This window comes from Gekko japonicus, unplaced genomic scaffold, assembly GCF_001447785.1.
Source record: "Gekko japonicus isolate JY-2015 unplaced genomic scaffold, Gekko_japonicus_V1.1 scaffold232, whole genome shotgun sequence".
NCBI lineage: Eukaryota > Metazoa > Chordata > Lepidosauria > Squamata > Gekkonidae > Gekko > Gekko japonicus.
In genome coordinates, this window is record NW_015162481.1 from 675,603 (window position 1) to 693,605 (window position 18,003).

General features: G+C 40.4%; 1 protein-coding gene across 1 annotated transcript in view; it reads right to left on the reverse strand.

Moving 5' to 3' along the window:
- VPS13B (vacuolar protein sorting 13 homolog B (yeast)) overlaps positions 1–18,003 on the reverse strand; it is a 512,836-nt gene that overhangs the window by 305,623 nt on the left and 189,210 nt on the right. Inside the window, exon 20 of the mRNA XM_015405853.1 lies at positions 9,238–9,347. Within this exon, the coding sequence (XP_015261339.1) occupies positions 9,238–9,347 (110 nt within the window). The remainder of the gene's footprint in view (positions 1–9,237; positions 9,348–18,003) is intronic.

The window sequence follows — 18,003 nt, forward strand, 5'->3', positions numbered from 1 at the left end:
TGTACCCATATATTAAGAAGTCTGTAGACAGAATTTGAGCACCCCCAAACCCATCACGTGCAATTCCCACCACCAAAAGCTATGACACAGAACCATCACAGTGCAATAAACAGCATTTCATTCCATCCAACAGACTTAATATCAGTTTTGGAGTGAGTGGCACAAAACCTCTGAGGTCGAAGAAGAAGAAGAGGAGGAGGAGGAGGAGAAGAAGATTGGATTTATACCCCGCCCTTCACTACCCAGAGGAGTCTCAGAGCGGCTTACAAACCCCTTCCCCTTCTCCTCCCCACAACAGACACCCTGTGAGGTAGGTGGGGCTGAGAGAGCTCTGACAGAAACTGCTCTTTTTCAATAGCTGTGCCAGAACCATAGCTGTGCCCAAGGTCATCCAGCCAGGTGCAAGTGGAGGAGTGGGGAATCAAACCCGGTTTTCCCAGATTAGAGTCCGCGCACTTAACCACTACACCAAACTGGCTGTGTGGACATACAAAAAAGTATGTCCAATTCCACACAAAACAACCAGATTGAGGTTGCTATTTCAACACATTAATAACACATGCCAAAGGTACGTACCAGGATTTCTCTTTCATTTTAATTTCAGGAACATCCTTCCCAAAAGTGATATTTCAAGACATCCCGAGGTTTAGAAACCAGTTTTAGTTCAGTAAGAGAAGTTGTGAAGCTACAATACACTGGAAAATCTGGCACCTGTACTTGGGAATGAAGTCAATTGCAAAATTCTGCTTTCACACCTTCTATCTAGTCCAATAAATCATTTGTGTGAAAGAACATACCTTTGTAAGAGTGGTCAATTATTTTGTGGACTCTGAAAACATCTGGGACATGGTTAATTGTAGCCGCATGAAGCAATAAAATGTTCAGAAAGCTAGGGATGTATGACCCAAATGAATAAACTCATTTCATAGTTCACAAAGCACTGCAATGACAGATTTATGCCTTTCTTTTGCCAGAAAAGTGAGAACTGAACAGGGCTCCTGAATACCGCAGGCTGTTTCGCCAATGCATTATTTCTGATGGGATGATTGGTAATTATCGAAAAGTGATATTTAAACTCCTGTTTTACATAGTTACTGGAAACACTTTTCTGCCAGAGGTTAAAATTCAACCAAAAGCAATGGATGTTCAACTGCAGATTGCAAAAACAGTTTCTCTTACATATATTATACCATCATGTTGTTGTTTTTTGCTTTATAATGTGGAGCATGGAAAAAAAGGAAGGCACACCAAAAATAAGAGTGAGTTACATTCACACCCCATTTTCTGCTTGCATTAGGCCCTTCAAACTGAGGGAAGGGATCAGGGATTTTCACAAACTCTCTCTTCCTACTGCAGGTCCACACTTCACCACCCCCTGCTTTTCCTGAGGGTTCCCTCTCTTCCCCAGGGAACTGACAAGACTCTTTATCTAAAAATGTTATTCATAGACATATGAACAGCCCAGAAAAAATACAAACATTCAGGTAAAATGTTTTTTAACTTTTGAGGACCCCTCTCCCCAAATAAACTGCTTTGAAATATTTTCTCTTTTGAAATGATTGCAGTGCTTTTTGAATCTGAGGAAATAACACATGGAAACTAAGGGAGTGAAAACCATGTTTTATACACATATACAGAAAGTGACTTTTGGGGGAAGAACAAGAGTCAGAAGAGGAAGAGGAGGAAGAGGAAGAAGAGGCGGAGGAGGCCCTATGAGCTGGGTGGAGTTGAGAGAGCTCTGAGAGAACAGCTCTGAGAGAACAGCTCTGAGAGAACAGCTCTGAGAGAACTGTGACTGACTCAAGGTTACCCAGCTGGCTGCATGTGGAGGAATGGGGGATCATACCCGGTTCATCAGATTAGAGTCTGCTGCTCTTAACCAGTACACCAAACCAGTACACCAAGTTACACCAAAGAAAGGGGAGATGACACCATCTAGATGTTCTTTAATTCAGCAAACGTAGAGGGTGTTATGGACTGCACTTTTAAAAACTTAGAAGTACTAATAAAGGACTGTGAAGGGTTAATTCTTCACAGAGCCAGAAAGCGTTAAGTGACAGGCAATCTGATTGGTTAGCATCAGTTGAGCAGAGAAAGACTTCTGAACTGGATGCTGAGGAGGATTGAGTCTGATTTCAGCCTTAGCAGAGAACAGTTTAACACAGACGAAGAACTTGGGGAAAGTTGGCAAGGACGTCTGGGAAGTAGGCAAAGACTCCCATTTGGGCAAAGGAAAGGGGATAGATCTTCTAGAGACAGAAGGAATTTCCCTATCCAGTCAAACAGGGAGTTAGCTCTGAAGAGTGAAGAGACCCCTAGTCTGGTGTGGTTAGAAACTGCCTTCAGAGACCTTAAGTCAGTTAAAAACTCAAGATGAGTACTGGTGTTTCAAGAGAAGGGCTTTGGGTACTAGAAAGTGTGTACCAGCCTTCCGGAAACCAAGAGAGTCAGTAAATACTCAAAGAAAGTGTACTGGAGTGTTTGAGAAAACACTGGAACAAAAGCCTCTCAGCATAAAGATTTTAAGTAACTTTGAATACCTTAAGAAACTGCCATTAGCCTGAAACATAAGAACTAAAGTCTGTGCATGTACTGGGTTTACCTCAGAAATTTTCAGCCCCTGATTTCACCTGACCTTCCTCCTCTATGTTAAATAAAATATTTTGCTATTTTTGAATTTCAAAATGCTTCAAGTGCCATTTAATTTGTTTAAGTTAAAGCAGACTCCTGATCCCTTAGGTTCCTGGGCTGAGCCCACAGCCAAAATATTATACTGTGACAGGGTGGGACAGCCAGAGTTCTTTAGTAAAGAAGAAAACACATTACTAGGTCAACTCAGTCAGTGAAGGGAAAGAAAAATGGAGGGAAAATCTTGCCTCTGAGGGAGGGAAGTAGACAGGGCCATCATAGAGGGCAACAAGGAGAATGGACAGACTCATTTAAGGGAGCAGCGGATGCTTTGGCATTCTAGAGACAAGTAGGGATATCGCGGGAGTTAGGGACAGAAGGATCACGTGGGGCGAGAACTGAAAGGTAAGGCTCACGCTCTTGTTCCCCTTCTCTTTGCTGGTAAGATATAACGATGATTTAACATGTTTCTTGAACGTGAGGGAACATAGTTCTCACTAACCATATGTTCTCTGTCAAGGTTGGGCCCAACATCCCTCACACTCACAAGCAACTTAACCTGGGATCTAGTCATAGATTAGTGATTGGGGACCATGACATCTGAACTGGGTGGGCCACTGACAGCTTTTCAGCATCATTTAGCATCAGAAATATGTAGACCACATTGGCAACTTTTCCTGCCAGAAGGTTTATAGACTAGGCAAGACAAACAAAATGAGAATATAAGACAAAGATTAATAAAAAAAAATAGAGAGAACATTGTTTCTTTGCAAACTGTCATAAGCAGTGTAGGATTGATTTACAACTGGACCTCACATCAACAAACAAACCTATCCGCTTACATGCATAAAACCAGTAATTCTCACTGGTCTTATTTATGCATGCAGACAAACTGTAACTGCTAGGACGGCTTGAATCTTTAAAGCCATCTGGAATACTGGTACAGATACTTGATTTTGTTCCCCAACTTTGTGTGTCTAATTAACCTCCACTAGAAAACTGTATTTCAAGAAAAGCTAACCAATACAGAACACTACAGTCAATTTTAATGCAGATATTTGTCTTGATGTAGACCAGATGGTTAGATTACAATGTATATGGACAAATGCTACTTTTTTTTCTCTTTTGAACAGTTGTAAGATTGTATAGAATGCACCATAATTACATGGTTTTTACCTAACTTTTTAAATGCATTACCATGAAAAACACAGTAAGCCACATAGTAAGCATTAGGGATAAATTTTCAAAGCTGTGGAAGAGGATTTAAATTTGTTCAAGCCAACGAGATTTATGTGGCTAAACCATATGCACTTTTTGGAAAAAATAACTGAAATGTAACAAATACTAAAATGACCCTTAAAAGAGTGGATTTTATCAAGAGTTTAACAATTGAAATTTCCCCTTGATAAATGCTAATTATTTTAAAGGCCTTATTTTAAGTTACTTAAAACTAAACTTATCTTAAGACACAGATTTAGGAGGAGGGAAAGTATAATTTTAGATAAGTGTTAGTGATTATTTATGGCCAGGTAAAATAAAGTGAGACTTGTTTGTTCAAAAGGAGATTGGATATAGTCTACAAGTTCCCAAATGGAGATAAAAATTTCTGAGCTTGTATGAGAGCCAGTTATGCCACTCCAGGTTCCTTGAAGATGGGAGTCTGATACGCATTTAGAGATGCCAACTATGTGCTGGGAATTTCCTGGAGATTTGGGGGTGGAACCTGGGGAGGGCTGGGTTAGGGAAGAGGAAAGACCTCAGTGCGGTAGAATGCCATAGACTCCACCCTCCAAAGTAGCCATTTTCTGCAGGGGAACTCATCTACCTTTGTCTGGAGATCAGTTATAATTTTGGGACATCTCCAGTCTGTACCTGGAGGTTGGCAACCCTATCCAACTTTAATAAATCCCTGTTTTCTATGGTTCAAGCAGGTGGACTAGGCAACTGAGATAAAATCCAGCTTCTCCAGTGTTTCCAAAAATTTCTGAGTAACAAACAAAAAAAGCAACATTTTTCAAACGTTGTTTTCTATTTGTGCCTTAGCAATGATATCTGAGGACATTTTATACCGCAATTCATGAAATGCAAGGGTGGTTGGGTGTGGGACTCGCTGGTATGAAGGACCAGCACCTTTGTGGGGGAAGGGGCTCTCCCAAGTGCTGAGGGGGGAATTGGTGGAAATTGATGCAACCTTATATATGAGTAGTCGCACCAAAAAAGCACTAATGAAATGTAATACCTATTACCATGTATTATTTATAGCTATTATTTCAATACTCATTTCTGTAAAGTAAGTGTTCCTCTTTGAAATTGGGATCATACTGCTGTGTTTCATAATGGTAAAGTACGCCATCAAGTTGCAACCAATTTATGGTGACACTATGAAGATCCACCTCAAGCAGTTTTCAAGGCAAGAGATAAGCAGACTGTTGTTTGCTGTTGCTTTCCTCTGCATTGCAGCCCACTCTTCTTTGGTGGCCTCCCATCCAAGTATTGATCCTGCATAGCTTCCAAGCTCTGATGAGATTGGGCTAGCCTAGGTTTTTAGGGCTGCTACTGTATTTTAAAGTAAGTGCTAAAAAGGTTTAGTTATAACAAGTGGGCACTCACGACAAAATGTTGCATACTGTGGCTATGGAAGAAGAAGAAGAGAAGAGATTGGATTTATACCCCACTCTTCACTCAGAGTCTCAGAGCGGCTTACAAACTCCTTTCCCTTCCCCTCCCCACAACCAACACCCTGTGAGGTAGGTGGGGCTGAGAGAGCTCTGACAGAAACTGCTCTTTTTCAAGAACAGCTGTGCCAGAACTATGGCTTGCCCAAGGTCATCCAACAGGTGCAAGTGGAGGAGTGGGGAATCAAACCCAGTTCTCCCAGATTAGAGTCTGCGCACTTAACCACTACACCAAACTGGCTCTCTCACCAGACATGGCAGGGAGGCTCCTACTCACCCCTGCATCTATAGCCGCCACCTCAGTTGTCCTCTTTAAACTTTGCCGGCTTAACTGGTGTCAGACTCCCAGTGAACCACTCTTAACACAGTCTTTTGTTTGAAAGTTTATTGTAAAGATTTGGCTAACTGTAGAGACTAACGTTTTTGTCAGAACTGGCGAGGCCAGGCCTGGACATAGGGGTTAAAGATGAGATCCCACCTTCCAGGCATATGTCATTCAGGTCAGCGTTACTAACGGTCATGAAAGATATACAACCAAACTATTGAAGCTCCAAAGTCTTATCTCTCCCAAGGCTGGTTCTCATGTGAAAAACCTGAGAACTGTTTGGGAGCTGCTTGAGGATGAATTACAGTGGCACATCCCTACCTACTAGCATTCACACTTACTCCCCCCCCCCTAGGAATTACATGTCAGCGAGGGAAAGATAAGGGCAGAGAGCCAAATGTGCCTAACGAGCAGAAATACAGAAGCAAAAGTAAGCGTTAGCAATACAATGACAATAAATCCAAGGCCCGAGTCTGACAACCAGTGAGTGGCAGCAAAGAATCCTCCTTGCCACACCTCCAGCACCAATCTCTCCCAGTCTGGCTGGTATTAGAATATACAATATTAGAATATACAAGTGGGCCGCCCACGAGACTCATGGGGGGGGAGAATACCATCTCTCTCCATCACTGAGCCCAACACAGCTCCAGGCACTACCACCCACCTTTGATACTGGCCACAGTTATGGCACTGCCTGGGAACCACTTCAAGGCTGGAGTGGCCCACAGTGTCCACTGCCACAGCTGAGCTTGGAACAGCTTCTGGCTTTGCCCGCCTCTGCCACAGCCAGGCCCAGAGTGGTTCCTGGTAATTGCCTCTGCCATGGTTGAGCCCAGACAGACTCCCAGCATCTGCTGCTGCCAGTCCCAGAGAAGCCACCAGCTAAACAGAAGTAAGGTAAGTGTGTTGTCTGCATGTGCACAGACAATGCTCTTTTGTGTTTTTTTTTGGGGGGGGGGAGTTAAACCCATTAAAGTATTTTTTTTAAGATTTCAGATCTTTCTAAAAATCTGGGGAGGGTTTTCCCCCAAGTACGCAGGAAAATCTATTTAGTGTCTACATGGCCCTAATCTGCAGATTTACATATTTACAGATGGGGACCCATGTCACTATTAATTATATAGATGATTATGAAAGATTGTGTATATTGGACAGAAGCACATAATTAGTTTTTAAGCAAGTGGAACCAAGCACTATTTGTTACTTTAGCCAGGTGGGAAAACCACCAATATCAATAGCAGATTTACTACATTACCAACCCAAATATACGTAACAAAGTAATGAACCATTTGTGCCCTGGTCACATGAGTGTTCACAAACCCCTTCTGATTTTGAAGGAGGAGCAATTCTCTCGTATAAAATGCTTTACTTCAAACAGAAATGTTTGATCTCAAGCCAAGAGGTGAATAATGGGACAGAGTAGGATCTCTTCCATTATAAAATTAGAGCAAGAGTTTCTAAAAATACAAAACCTTTCATGGGATTTTAAGACCTGGCAAGGGTGCATCAAAAAAGGAGCAGGACTTAAGGCAAAACTGTCTTCAGGACATGAATCAGGAAGTCCAGTTTGGTGTAGTGATTAAGTGTGCGGACTCTAATCTGGGAGAACCGGGTTTGATTCCCCACTCCTCCACTTGCACCTGCTGATGTGACCTTAAGTCAGTCACAAGCTCTGGCACAGCTGTCCTTGAAAAAGAGCAGTTTGTGGCAGAGTTCTCTCAGCTCTACCCACCTCACAGGGTGTCTGTTGTGGGGAGGGGAAGGGAAAGGAGTTTGTAAGCCGCTCTGAGACTCCAAGTGAAGGGCGGGGTATAAATCCAATATCTTCTTCTTCTTCTTCTTCTCTTAAAGAACCAGGGGCTCCTTTCTTATTACTAGTGTTGTTCGGGACTTAAAAGTCTCCTTAAGATTCTGTGTCTTGTGGCCTTTTTAAAAAGTGGCATCAGGAGTACAGCAGTGACAATTAAAGGGCAGTCCTGTCTTCAAGTATGCGGCATTTAACTGTAGCAATGGTTAAGTGGACAATATTCTTAGGAAATCGTAGACTGGATTTTCCATCACTAGAACTGTTTTTTTTTTTTTTTAAACCACATACCACTTCTTACTGGTGGTCAATGAAAGTCAGAAGGCATTATGCAGATTTATTCAGGCATCCATAAACCTTGTCATGGCTTTTATATATATTTTAACTGAATGTCCACATTGTTCATTATTCCAATGAAAAAAAATTGTTCAAGTTCATGGAGAAGCCAAATGCGGATACAGGAAAACATCCTCTTTTACCCCTAAAGCACTAACCGCATAGTGGCAACAGGAACTACATGGATCCTTACTCAAATACAGAACAGCCGCCACATTTTGGCATGTATTTTCAAATGCTGTGGGAAATGCACAAATGTAATACTTTGTTATATTTTGAAAGTATTAACTCTCCTAACTTACATTCTCCCTCCAAAAACCATATTAAAAGCTTACATCTAGGATCAACCGAGATCCACCCTCTGCTATTTCATGTTCCTATCAAAAAGGTTAAGGAATGAACAATCTTTATAATGGAAAAAAATGTCATTTCTAACATTTGGCAAATGTAGCTTACCATAACATCAAATAATCCTCAAGGAGCCGATAAATGTATATTTCACAACATATTTCCCCTCAGCAGCTTATTGCCTGAGCAAATTTGCTGGTTACCCAGATTTCCTCTCCTGCCATGATTCATCCTTGAAATGGCTCCAGTTTTCCTTATACTATGAACAATATAGTAACAAGCATCAGATATATTATTTTCACAGAACTGGTCATCTTATATAGGTCATTGTGAAGCCCAGCCAGGCTGGTCTCCAGCTGCAAGTCAGCACTAGGCAAGGCACTGAGGAAATTAGCCAGAGAGAGCTAGAGTGCATAGTGGTTAGAATGGTGGACTGGGATATGGAAGACCCAGGTTCAAATCCCCACTCTGCCACAGAAACTCACTAGGTGACCTTGGGCCAGTCACTCTCTCAGCCTATCTACTTCAAATGGTTACTGTAAGGCCATGACCTTACAATAGCCCGATCTCATCAGATCTCAGAAGCTAAGCAGAGCCAACCAAGGCAAGTAATTTGAAGGGAGACCTCCAAGGAATACAAGGGTTCGGGATGCAGAGGCAGGCAATAGTAAACCACCCCTGTGAAACATCCAAACCCCACTAGGGGTTACCAGAAGTCACCATGACTTCCAGACACGCAAGTACACACACACACACATACACAGAAAAAAAGGTAAGGATAAAATTAAGGAGAAGAGAACAAAGTAAGCCACTTTGCATCCCTATGAGAGAGAATTATGGGTGTAAATTGCTAAATAAACCAGTGAATACTCCAAGAATTAAGTACACAGAGAATTGATACTACAAAGCAATGTTTATATCATGTTTATAACAAGAATCAGCACTGCATAAAGACTACTGGAATATAAATAAGCTATCCTTTCAATTTCCTCTCTAAATGTTACATCCTTATTATACTAAAAATGGAGAGTCTAATTTTTCCGGGGGGGAAATTCTGGAAAAACTATTCCTTTTTCTTATTATGCACACACAAAATGAGAAGGCCCGTCAACATCTCCTACCTGTTGCATGGGTCTGTTGCTTCGTTTCTGAGGTTGGTATGTAAGCCATGTATACAAGACTGGATCAACGTTGATTGTTAATCCTTGCATGTTCGCTAAAAGCACAGCTCCTGTATAATGACAGCAACAACAAATTTACAAACTGTACAAATTACACAATGGCTGAAAATATTTTCAGTGTATATACGAACTGGTGTAGGTTCCATGATGGTGGCATCTCTAGCATCACAAACAGCACTATGTCCACTATGTCAGTGAAGCCTGGCAGCAAGGCTTGAAGCCATGCAGCAGTGCAGTTGTGAGACACTTGCGTGGAGACCTCCATGATGTCTGAAATGGCCCTTCATGCTCCCAAGTGTACATTAATGTGATAATCTAAATTTTGGCATTGAAATGTGTGAATGAGAACATAATGTGACATAGATTCTACTTTAAAGAGAGGGGGGAGAGCCAAAATAAGTTAGCCTTTAAAGGAATGAGGCTATTCAGGAGTTAGATTAGTGGAAGAGAGGTCCTCTGTGGCTAATAGTCATGGCTACTAAAGGGAACATTTACTTTCAGAGGAAGTAAACTTCTGAATACCAGTGCCGGGAGGTAACATCAGGGGAGGGCCTTAGCCTCTATGTCCTGTTTGTTGGCCCTCTAGGGCAACTGGTTGGCCACTGTGTGAGACACGATGCTGGACTAGGTGGGTCAGTGGTCTAATCCAGCAGGGCTCTAGGTTAACAATAGGTTGCAGGGTTAATACTCCCATACATTCAGAGATCATCATACATCTCCTCCTCTAAGCCTACCGTCCTGAGCAACTCCTTTCTTCTCCAGATATTGCTGAGGGAAATGCTGTTGGTGTTTTCCTTTCTCTAATCCTTCCACATGTCAACTTGACTCCTGTTAAGCAAATCACTTATATCCCTCCCGCAACTCATATCATCAGATTATTACATGTATTGCCAACCAAGCAAGGGATACATGAATGAATACAGATGTATGGCCTTCACATGTGTACTTTTTTGACACTGGTTTTGGGATTCTAACTACATGGACGTACAAGAGAGAGAGAGAATAAATGACTAAAGCAGTGTTTATTGAGTACCATAAGAGAAAGAGGGAGAGAGTATGCATGCACAGCTGGGATGAAAGAGAGTGGGTGGGGTTAGGTGAGGTTGACGCCTGATGATGATGCCTGAGCCTTAATTATGAGCGTAGCTGAGTCACAGTGGTGTAACAAAAATCTAAAGGTAAAACCTAAAATGGTGGACTAAAAGCCCCACCCCACCTCAAACCCACACCCTTTCCTTTCAGTGGCTGCAACAAGTTTTCTCCCCCTTAAGTTATTCCAGGGAAGAATGTATGAACAGGCAATGAACTTACCCTCATTGACTTGATTACTATATTTGTCACGGGTTGTATTATTCTGGATATTTCCCAAGTAGAGTGGAATCTTCAGCTATTGCCCCACAAGCACATTTTATTCTAAGTGGATTTGCTATAAATCAAATTGCCTACAGGACTCAAGTGAACCCAAGACTAAGAATGAATACCTGTATAATTCTTCCCAACAGTGGGTTATGGACCTGTGTCTGCAACTCCCAGTGATTAAAAAAAAAATTATCAGACAGGGGACCCAGTTTGAATCAGAACTACAGACAAGGGGAGGCACGGTTTAAATCTCCTCACTGTACTATGTTCCCTATCTGAAACAGTGCCAGGGAGCCACTATTTGCCCTGGATGTGCATTCTGGTGGGGAAACTAGTTTTTAAAAAGCCATGTATTTGGGAGGTTTACTTAAACCCTCTCTCCCCTTACATCACTATCCTTGTCTGAATTGGGCCTCCATGCACCTGATAACTGAGATTTTTAAAAGAATATTTATCCAGACCTTCCTACTGAGACCAATAAATTAAGTTTCTGTTAATAGTAACAGATGTTGATAAGTTTGTCTTTTAAAGAGAAAACTAGCAACAATGATACTGATTATAATAGGCACAAGATCTCAGACTTAGCTGACATACACACTAGATATAACACCGCAATATGAATAAAGTAACTGCTGTTGCATGTGTTTGCCTTATTCTGCATTAAGAGATTTTGAAGTGAACTGCTACAGGAATTGTATCAAAAGACATTCAAATTCAAAGGAATGCAAGGAAATCAAAGCCAAACTGAAAAATAGCAGACTTGATATATCCTTTTGGTGGAATCACCAAACTCATGAAACAACAGCTAGAAGTAGAAATATGGAGATAGAACCTTGAAAAAAATTGTTGCAAACACTTGAAAACAGGTCATTGTGATGTAGAAGTATACAGATACAAGCCAAGACTTTCTGACAAGAAACATCTAAATATAGGCCCTACCAGACTTACGGGGGCAAGGAGGATACAACGGAGGCTGAAGACAAGATTCAAATGACAAATCCATTCCCTTGGAGAATATGGCAGCTTTGAAGGGTAGACTCTATGGCATTATATCCTGCTTAGGTCCCTCCTCTCTCTAAACTCCACCCTCTGCAGGCTCCGCCCACAAATCCCCTGGAATTTCCCAGCCTAACACTGGCAACCCTAGGGCACACACAAATGGGGGAGGGGGGGGAGACTGGCTTGGCTTTCTTCATTCAGAAGGAATTACTGCACACAATGTTGAACACAAATTACTAAAAGATAAGTCCCAATGAAATTAATTTGATTTATTGAGAATGATTAAATCTATTAAGAATGAATCTCTCAAGATATTTCAATTATTATAATCATTTCTAGAAAGTAAATGGCTTTTGTTTTTTAAAATTGTTCAATATAACACCTGTCTCCAAAATTCTTCTGTAAATTTATGAAGTGACCCTGTTACCAGTAGAGCCAATGGAATCTTTTTACTAGCTGCTTGGCAGAGCAGGATCAGCTCTTCAGCTTTGGTATTTTAATTGAATTAGATACTATGTAACCATGACCTAGAACGCTTTTATGTTTTAATCTTTTGATGTGGCATTCCCATGAAAACTTCTATGAAGGTCTTGCATTGCTCTCAGTAATATATGTGTTTTGGTAGCCAGTGCTGATATTAAATACACTTGCTAGTTTGGTTTTATAGGAAGCATGTAGAACAACCTTATTTTCAAGTTGAATTATTCTGATGAATTGATATCCTGCATATTCATGGCTTCAAAAACAAAAGTAAAAGTAATGATAATACAGATAACTATACCACTGCACTGGAAAGCTAATAAGAGAGGGAAATATTCAACATCCTACCCTTGGCTCTTGTGCAAGGCAAATATTTAGATATCCCTTATTTCCAATTTTTGTGTTTTTGCCAACTGACCACAGCTAAAACAGTTGAAGATGTGTTACTTCACTGTTCACTTTAGAAGGATATTCATTCCTTATACATTACTCCAATTTTAACCAAGTTTCCAAGCAGATCTGATAAATTCTATATATCTTTTCTTCTTGCAGACTGCTTTAATGAAACCCCCTTTAAGATGGCCTGAATCTTGTTCTTTGGCTCAATCAGTAAGGATGCAGATGTATCAATCTTTTGATTAACTACTTTGTATTATTGAAATTAATGTTTAGTAAGATTAAGAATGTTTTAAATTGCATGTTTTATTGCAAGTAACTCCTATCTCCTATCAAGAACAACATCAGGACTATCCTCTCTGATAGAGGTTTTTGTCTCTTACTGTCTGGAAGAACACCTGATAGTTATTTATCAACAATCCAAGGTCATTGCTTTTGCACAAAAATCTCATTTATACCACAAGTGGAAAATTCATGGTAATGATATTGAGGAGGTCTCCTATTTTAAATACTTAGGGGTTCGGTTCGACCAGAGATTAACTTGGTCAGTGCAAGCTGCTCATGTTAAAAGATTGGCTACAGTGGCATCAAATATTATCTGTCATTTCTTTTATTCATCTGGGCCTCAGTATATCCCAGCCGCCATCATACTGTTCAACACCAAGGTGGCTGCACAAAGTTCATAGGGAGCTGGTTATCTGGATTGATAAAACAGGGGAGTCCTTGGATTCATTCTTCTTAAATTCCTATGTTCCATCTCCAGAATTCCGAAATGTGTAGCAGCACTGGCCCTCTGAGTTGAATTGGGACAACCATCTCTTGAAGCTCAGGCTTGGTTGAAGGCTTTCCCCCTTAAAAGTTAAAATTATACATTCCAACACCAAAGAGGGCTACCTCGGCTTTGTCAGAGAGGATTCTTATGTTTCCCATTGGGATAAACTTTCTGAGCAATGACTTCAGCTGCTCAGTCATTCTTTGGACTTCCTTCATTCAGTTACCAGACAAGAAGCTATGAGAACAATTAAGAAACGTCTATTTAAGTATGCTTATAAGAGTACAATCTGTAGAGCATGACACGTTTATTCTACTCAATTTGCTGGTATTCTTCCACATGGAGAACTTCCCAGTCACTGTTCATATTTGACTGTTCCTCTATAACTGTGCTTTTTATATTGGTGCTCCTTAATGCCTTACCATCTTGAGTTTTGCAAAGGAGGCGGGGAGGACAGGATACAAATTAAATAAATAAATAAATAAAATTAACCATACTCTGACAGAATATGCAACTGTTGTCGTGGTAGTGTAGATACTCTGTAAAACATTACCTTCAAATATAATTACTTTTCTGAGTCTATAAATCTTTTAATTCTTCCTTTGCTCAAACTATAGATTATATGGAGAAATTACCTCTTTTATTAAAAGATAGGAGCAAACCTATCACTCTTTTAGCTGTGAAATGTTATGCGCTTGTGACATATTTTTGTGGCTGTTTAAATGTGGTCTACCTTTTTATATTTTAGTAATCTGCTTAGAACTAATGAGTTAAGAAGCAATATGAGATAGAGAGAAGTTTTATTTGAGTTTAGCTTGTGCTCTTATATTGGTGTTGTCTGGAATGGAATTTTAAGGGGAGAAATTATGAGTGTTAGGACATTTCACTTTATTTTCCCACAACTGGGAAAAGAATTCCTAGATACATGTCTGCAAACATTAGGAAAGCCCAACTGTCTGGGATCAGACCAAAGATCTGTCCAGTCCTGCTTGCTGTTTTTCACATTTTGCAACCAGGAGCCCCAAAACATGGGTACCAGCCCCTTGTTGTAATTACTGGAGAGTACCAGCCCCTTGTTGTAATTACTGGAGGTGTTTTGTCTCTGAGCATGATGATTTAATTTAGCCATCAAGGCAAAGAGCATTTTCAGACCAAGGGCCAAACTTGGAGATGTGAACCGAATAAAGTTAACAAATGTGGACAGGTGAGGCAGTTTGAATGGATAGAGTTCAATCCTCAGGACAAAATCTGGCTTCTGTTCAAACTGAATTATTACTGACATTTAAAAGTATCTGTGCACAAACTTCTACAGGTGTTTTTCTTAGTCCTTCTTCCTGCTTGAACCATTTGCTGTGTTGGTGATTTATTTCTCTGTGTTTCTTGGTCTTGCACACTGTGCTATTTATGCCTTCATTCATTTAATCCTGATTTGGTGGTACTGAATTTCAGCAGGCAGTCAAGTAGCCAGCATAGTTGCATCTATGTTTGATATGAGATTTGTATTAGGATGGATTTGCAAGATGCTTTTAATCACTGTGGCAAGAGGTATTTATTTATTTGCAACCTTGCACTAAGGTAAATGTCAATTAGATCTAGGGGAAGATTCAAACCTGATTCTGAACCGAAGGCCAATATGAATTCAGGAAGTTTCAAAATTATTAACTCATCAAGTACAAGAATTACACATTTGTGTATAGCCTGTAATGTAATAATGTTTTTGTAATTGGCTGTATAAATGTAATAGTAAACAGATGTTCTGGAATGCTAGAAATGTTTTGGGCTTTTGCACCTCAACTTCATTCCCTCCACAAACACTCTTACTCTTAGAAGACTAATCAAGAAAGTCCCATGTTCTTTTATAGGCTCCCTAAAGGGGTGTTTGTGTGTGTGTGATTTAAGGAGGCCCAAGCAGCAGGCCTCCTTGTCACTGGCTTTCAGAGACTGATCTTCTTCACCTGGGATTGCTGTCTCTGGGTGGGAAAATTCCTGGAGATATTGGGGGGGGGGGCGTAGAGCCTGAGGAGGGTGGGGACTGGGGAGGAGAGAGATACCAGTGGGGCATAATGCCACAGAAACTACCCTCCAAAGCTGCCATATTCTCCAGGGCAACTGATACTTGTAGTGCAAAGATGAGTTGTAATTCTGGGAAATCACCAGGCCCCACCTGGAGGGTGGCAACTCTAGAGTCCTCTTAGTCATTGGTAAAAACAGACTACAATGGCATAAAACCACCTTCCATCATGTATAATATAAACATATAAGAGGATTTTTCAGAATATTAGTGTCCTGTGTCAGAAGGAAAACATCAGCTACAAACATTTAACCTTACAGAGATTCGACTAATAGGATCGCAACCTGAACAGGCAGGCCACAGAGCTAGAGAAACGATGAGCTTGAGTTGCTACTTTTTTCCTGGCAAGGCCCAAGTGCCTTTATCAACTACATAACGTGATGGGCAGATATTCAACAGGTGAAGCCCTCTCTGCATCACAATAAACTATTATTGCCATTTTTCAGAAATGCACATAGTGATACATCTGAGCAGACAGCCCAAATGTCAAATGAAACCATCAGCATTAGCTTCTTATTGTGGCTCCTTTGTATATTTTTATTCAATAGATAGTAGGATTGGATCCAGAGCAAATTTTGCATTAGTCTGCCTTCCCTGCCCCCCACTGCAGCTCACCAAGTTCTTTGAAAGAATCCCCTGTTCCTCAGGAGGCTGCAGCAGGCGGGAAGAGAAAGAAACATTCCATTAAACAAAGTACCTTCAGTCTGGATCCACCCCATACAAAATATAGATACTATAAGATGTGATTAAAAAAGAGAGCCTTCTGAAATACTACCCTCAAAGCATATTTTTATAAATTTTATGTATCTTGCTGATCCTAAATGGGAACAAGTGTTTATCTAATCACCTCTTGAAGCTGTCTATGCTTGTAGTCCCCACCACTTCCTGTGGCAGGGAATCCCACATGTTAATCACTCTTTGGGGGAAGAAGTACTTTCTTTTATCTGTTCTAAACCTACTGCACATTAATTTCATTGAGTGCCCATGAGTTCTTGTATTGTGAGAAAGGGAGCAAAGTACTTCTTTCACAACATATTTCCCCTCTATTATGTCACCCCTCAGTCATCATTTGTCCAAGCTAAAGAGCCCTAACCTCTTTAACCTTTCTTCATAGGGAAAGTGTTCCATCCCCTTAATCATTTTGGTTGCCCTTTTCTGCACTTTTTCCAATGCTATAATAACTTTTTTGAGCGGCGGTGACCAGAACTGTAATCAGTATTCCAAATGAGGCCGCACCATCAGTATATACAGGGGCATTATGATACTGGTTGATTTGTTTTCAGTTCCCTTCCTAATAACCCCCAGCACAGCATTTGCCTTTTTTATTGCCTTCGCACACTGAGTCGACATTTTCATTGAGTTATCTACTATGACTCCAAGATCTCTCTCTTGGTCAGTCTCTGCCAGTTCAGACTCCATCAATGCGTATTTATAGTTAGGATTTTGGCTCCAACGTGCATTACTTTTCACTTGCCCACACTGAACCCCATTTGCCTCATATTAGTTACGCTTGGAGTCTCTGATCCAAGCATATTAGTTATGCTTGGAGTCTCTGATCACAATAACTATCCCCGAGGATATTTCATTCAGTGAAAATGGCAAGGCCTTAAGCTAAAAAGATCCCAGGAGGGGTTGCCAATTAGGGAGCAACCCCAGATTTCCTACTTCTGTTAGGTTGGAGGGGCAAGCTGCCTGCTCAGTAATTCGCAGGGAAGGGGGCAAGTTATCCTTCTCCTACAACTCCTAGAGGCTATTCTTCTTGTTCCATATATTTTCAAGTCTTGAAAACTGTTTCCATTTCTTTCATGTTCCAGGACAGAAAGCATATACAGTAAGCTATCAGTTACTACACCTCATAAAAAACTGAACTGATTCTGATGGCCTTGCTAAAATGAGACGCTACAAGAAGGAAAGAACAATTATGCTGAGTGAGAAAAGCAAAACAAATGACTGCCTAAATATCTAAGATATTTCAAATGCAATTCAATTTTTCCATCATCAGCATGAAGCGGAATATACTGAGGGAAATGCTGAATAGCATGTGTTATAGTTCTATTAAATATGAAGTGTTGCTGGTACCAAGAAAAGGGGGAAATGTGGAAACTGCAATCATCAAAATCACATATTCTTGATCTATGACTAGCGGTTACACATGTAGCAAAATAAACACAATTAGTTTCTAATCTGTTCAACAGGGAAATTTGGAATAAGTTTTTTTTTAATTAAAGGCCAGTGTGTGCTTGTATAGAATTCTAATACTAATACAACCACACAGTACAATCCTATGAACAGCATACTTTATTAAAAAATACTCAAGCAAAATTCTTTTGTTTACAGACAATCTGATTCATAACAGATACACCATAAATCACTATATGAAGAAATATGCAGTTCTTGCTATCTTAGTCTAGAAGATCGGGGTAGGAGCCATTGTGATGCTCCTGCTTACTGCCAAAATACTAACATCCACATTCCAAACATGCTTTACCATCAACTGGGTAATCCAAAAGTGCTGTGATAATTTTCATTTATAGCCTGAGCTGCAATGTGGAGTTTAGTCACGCAGCATGAAAATCAAAACACACTCTTTTATCAGATATTCAAACAATTTATTTAAACATTTTTACCC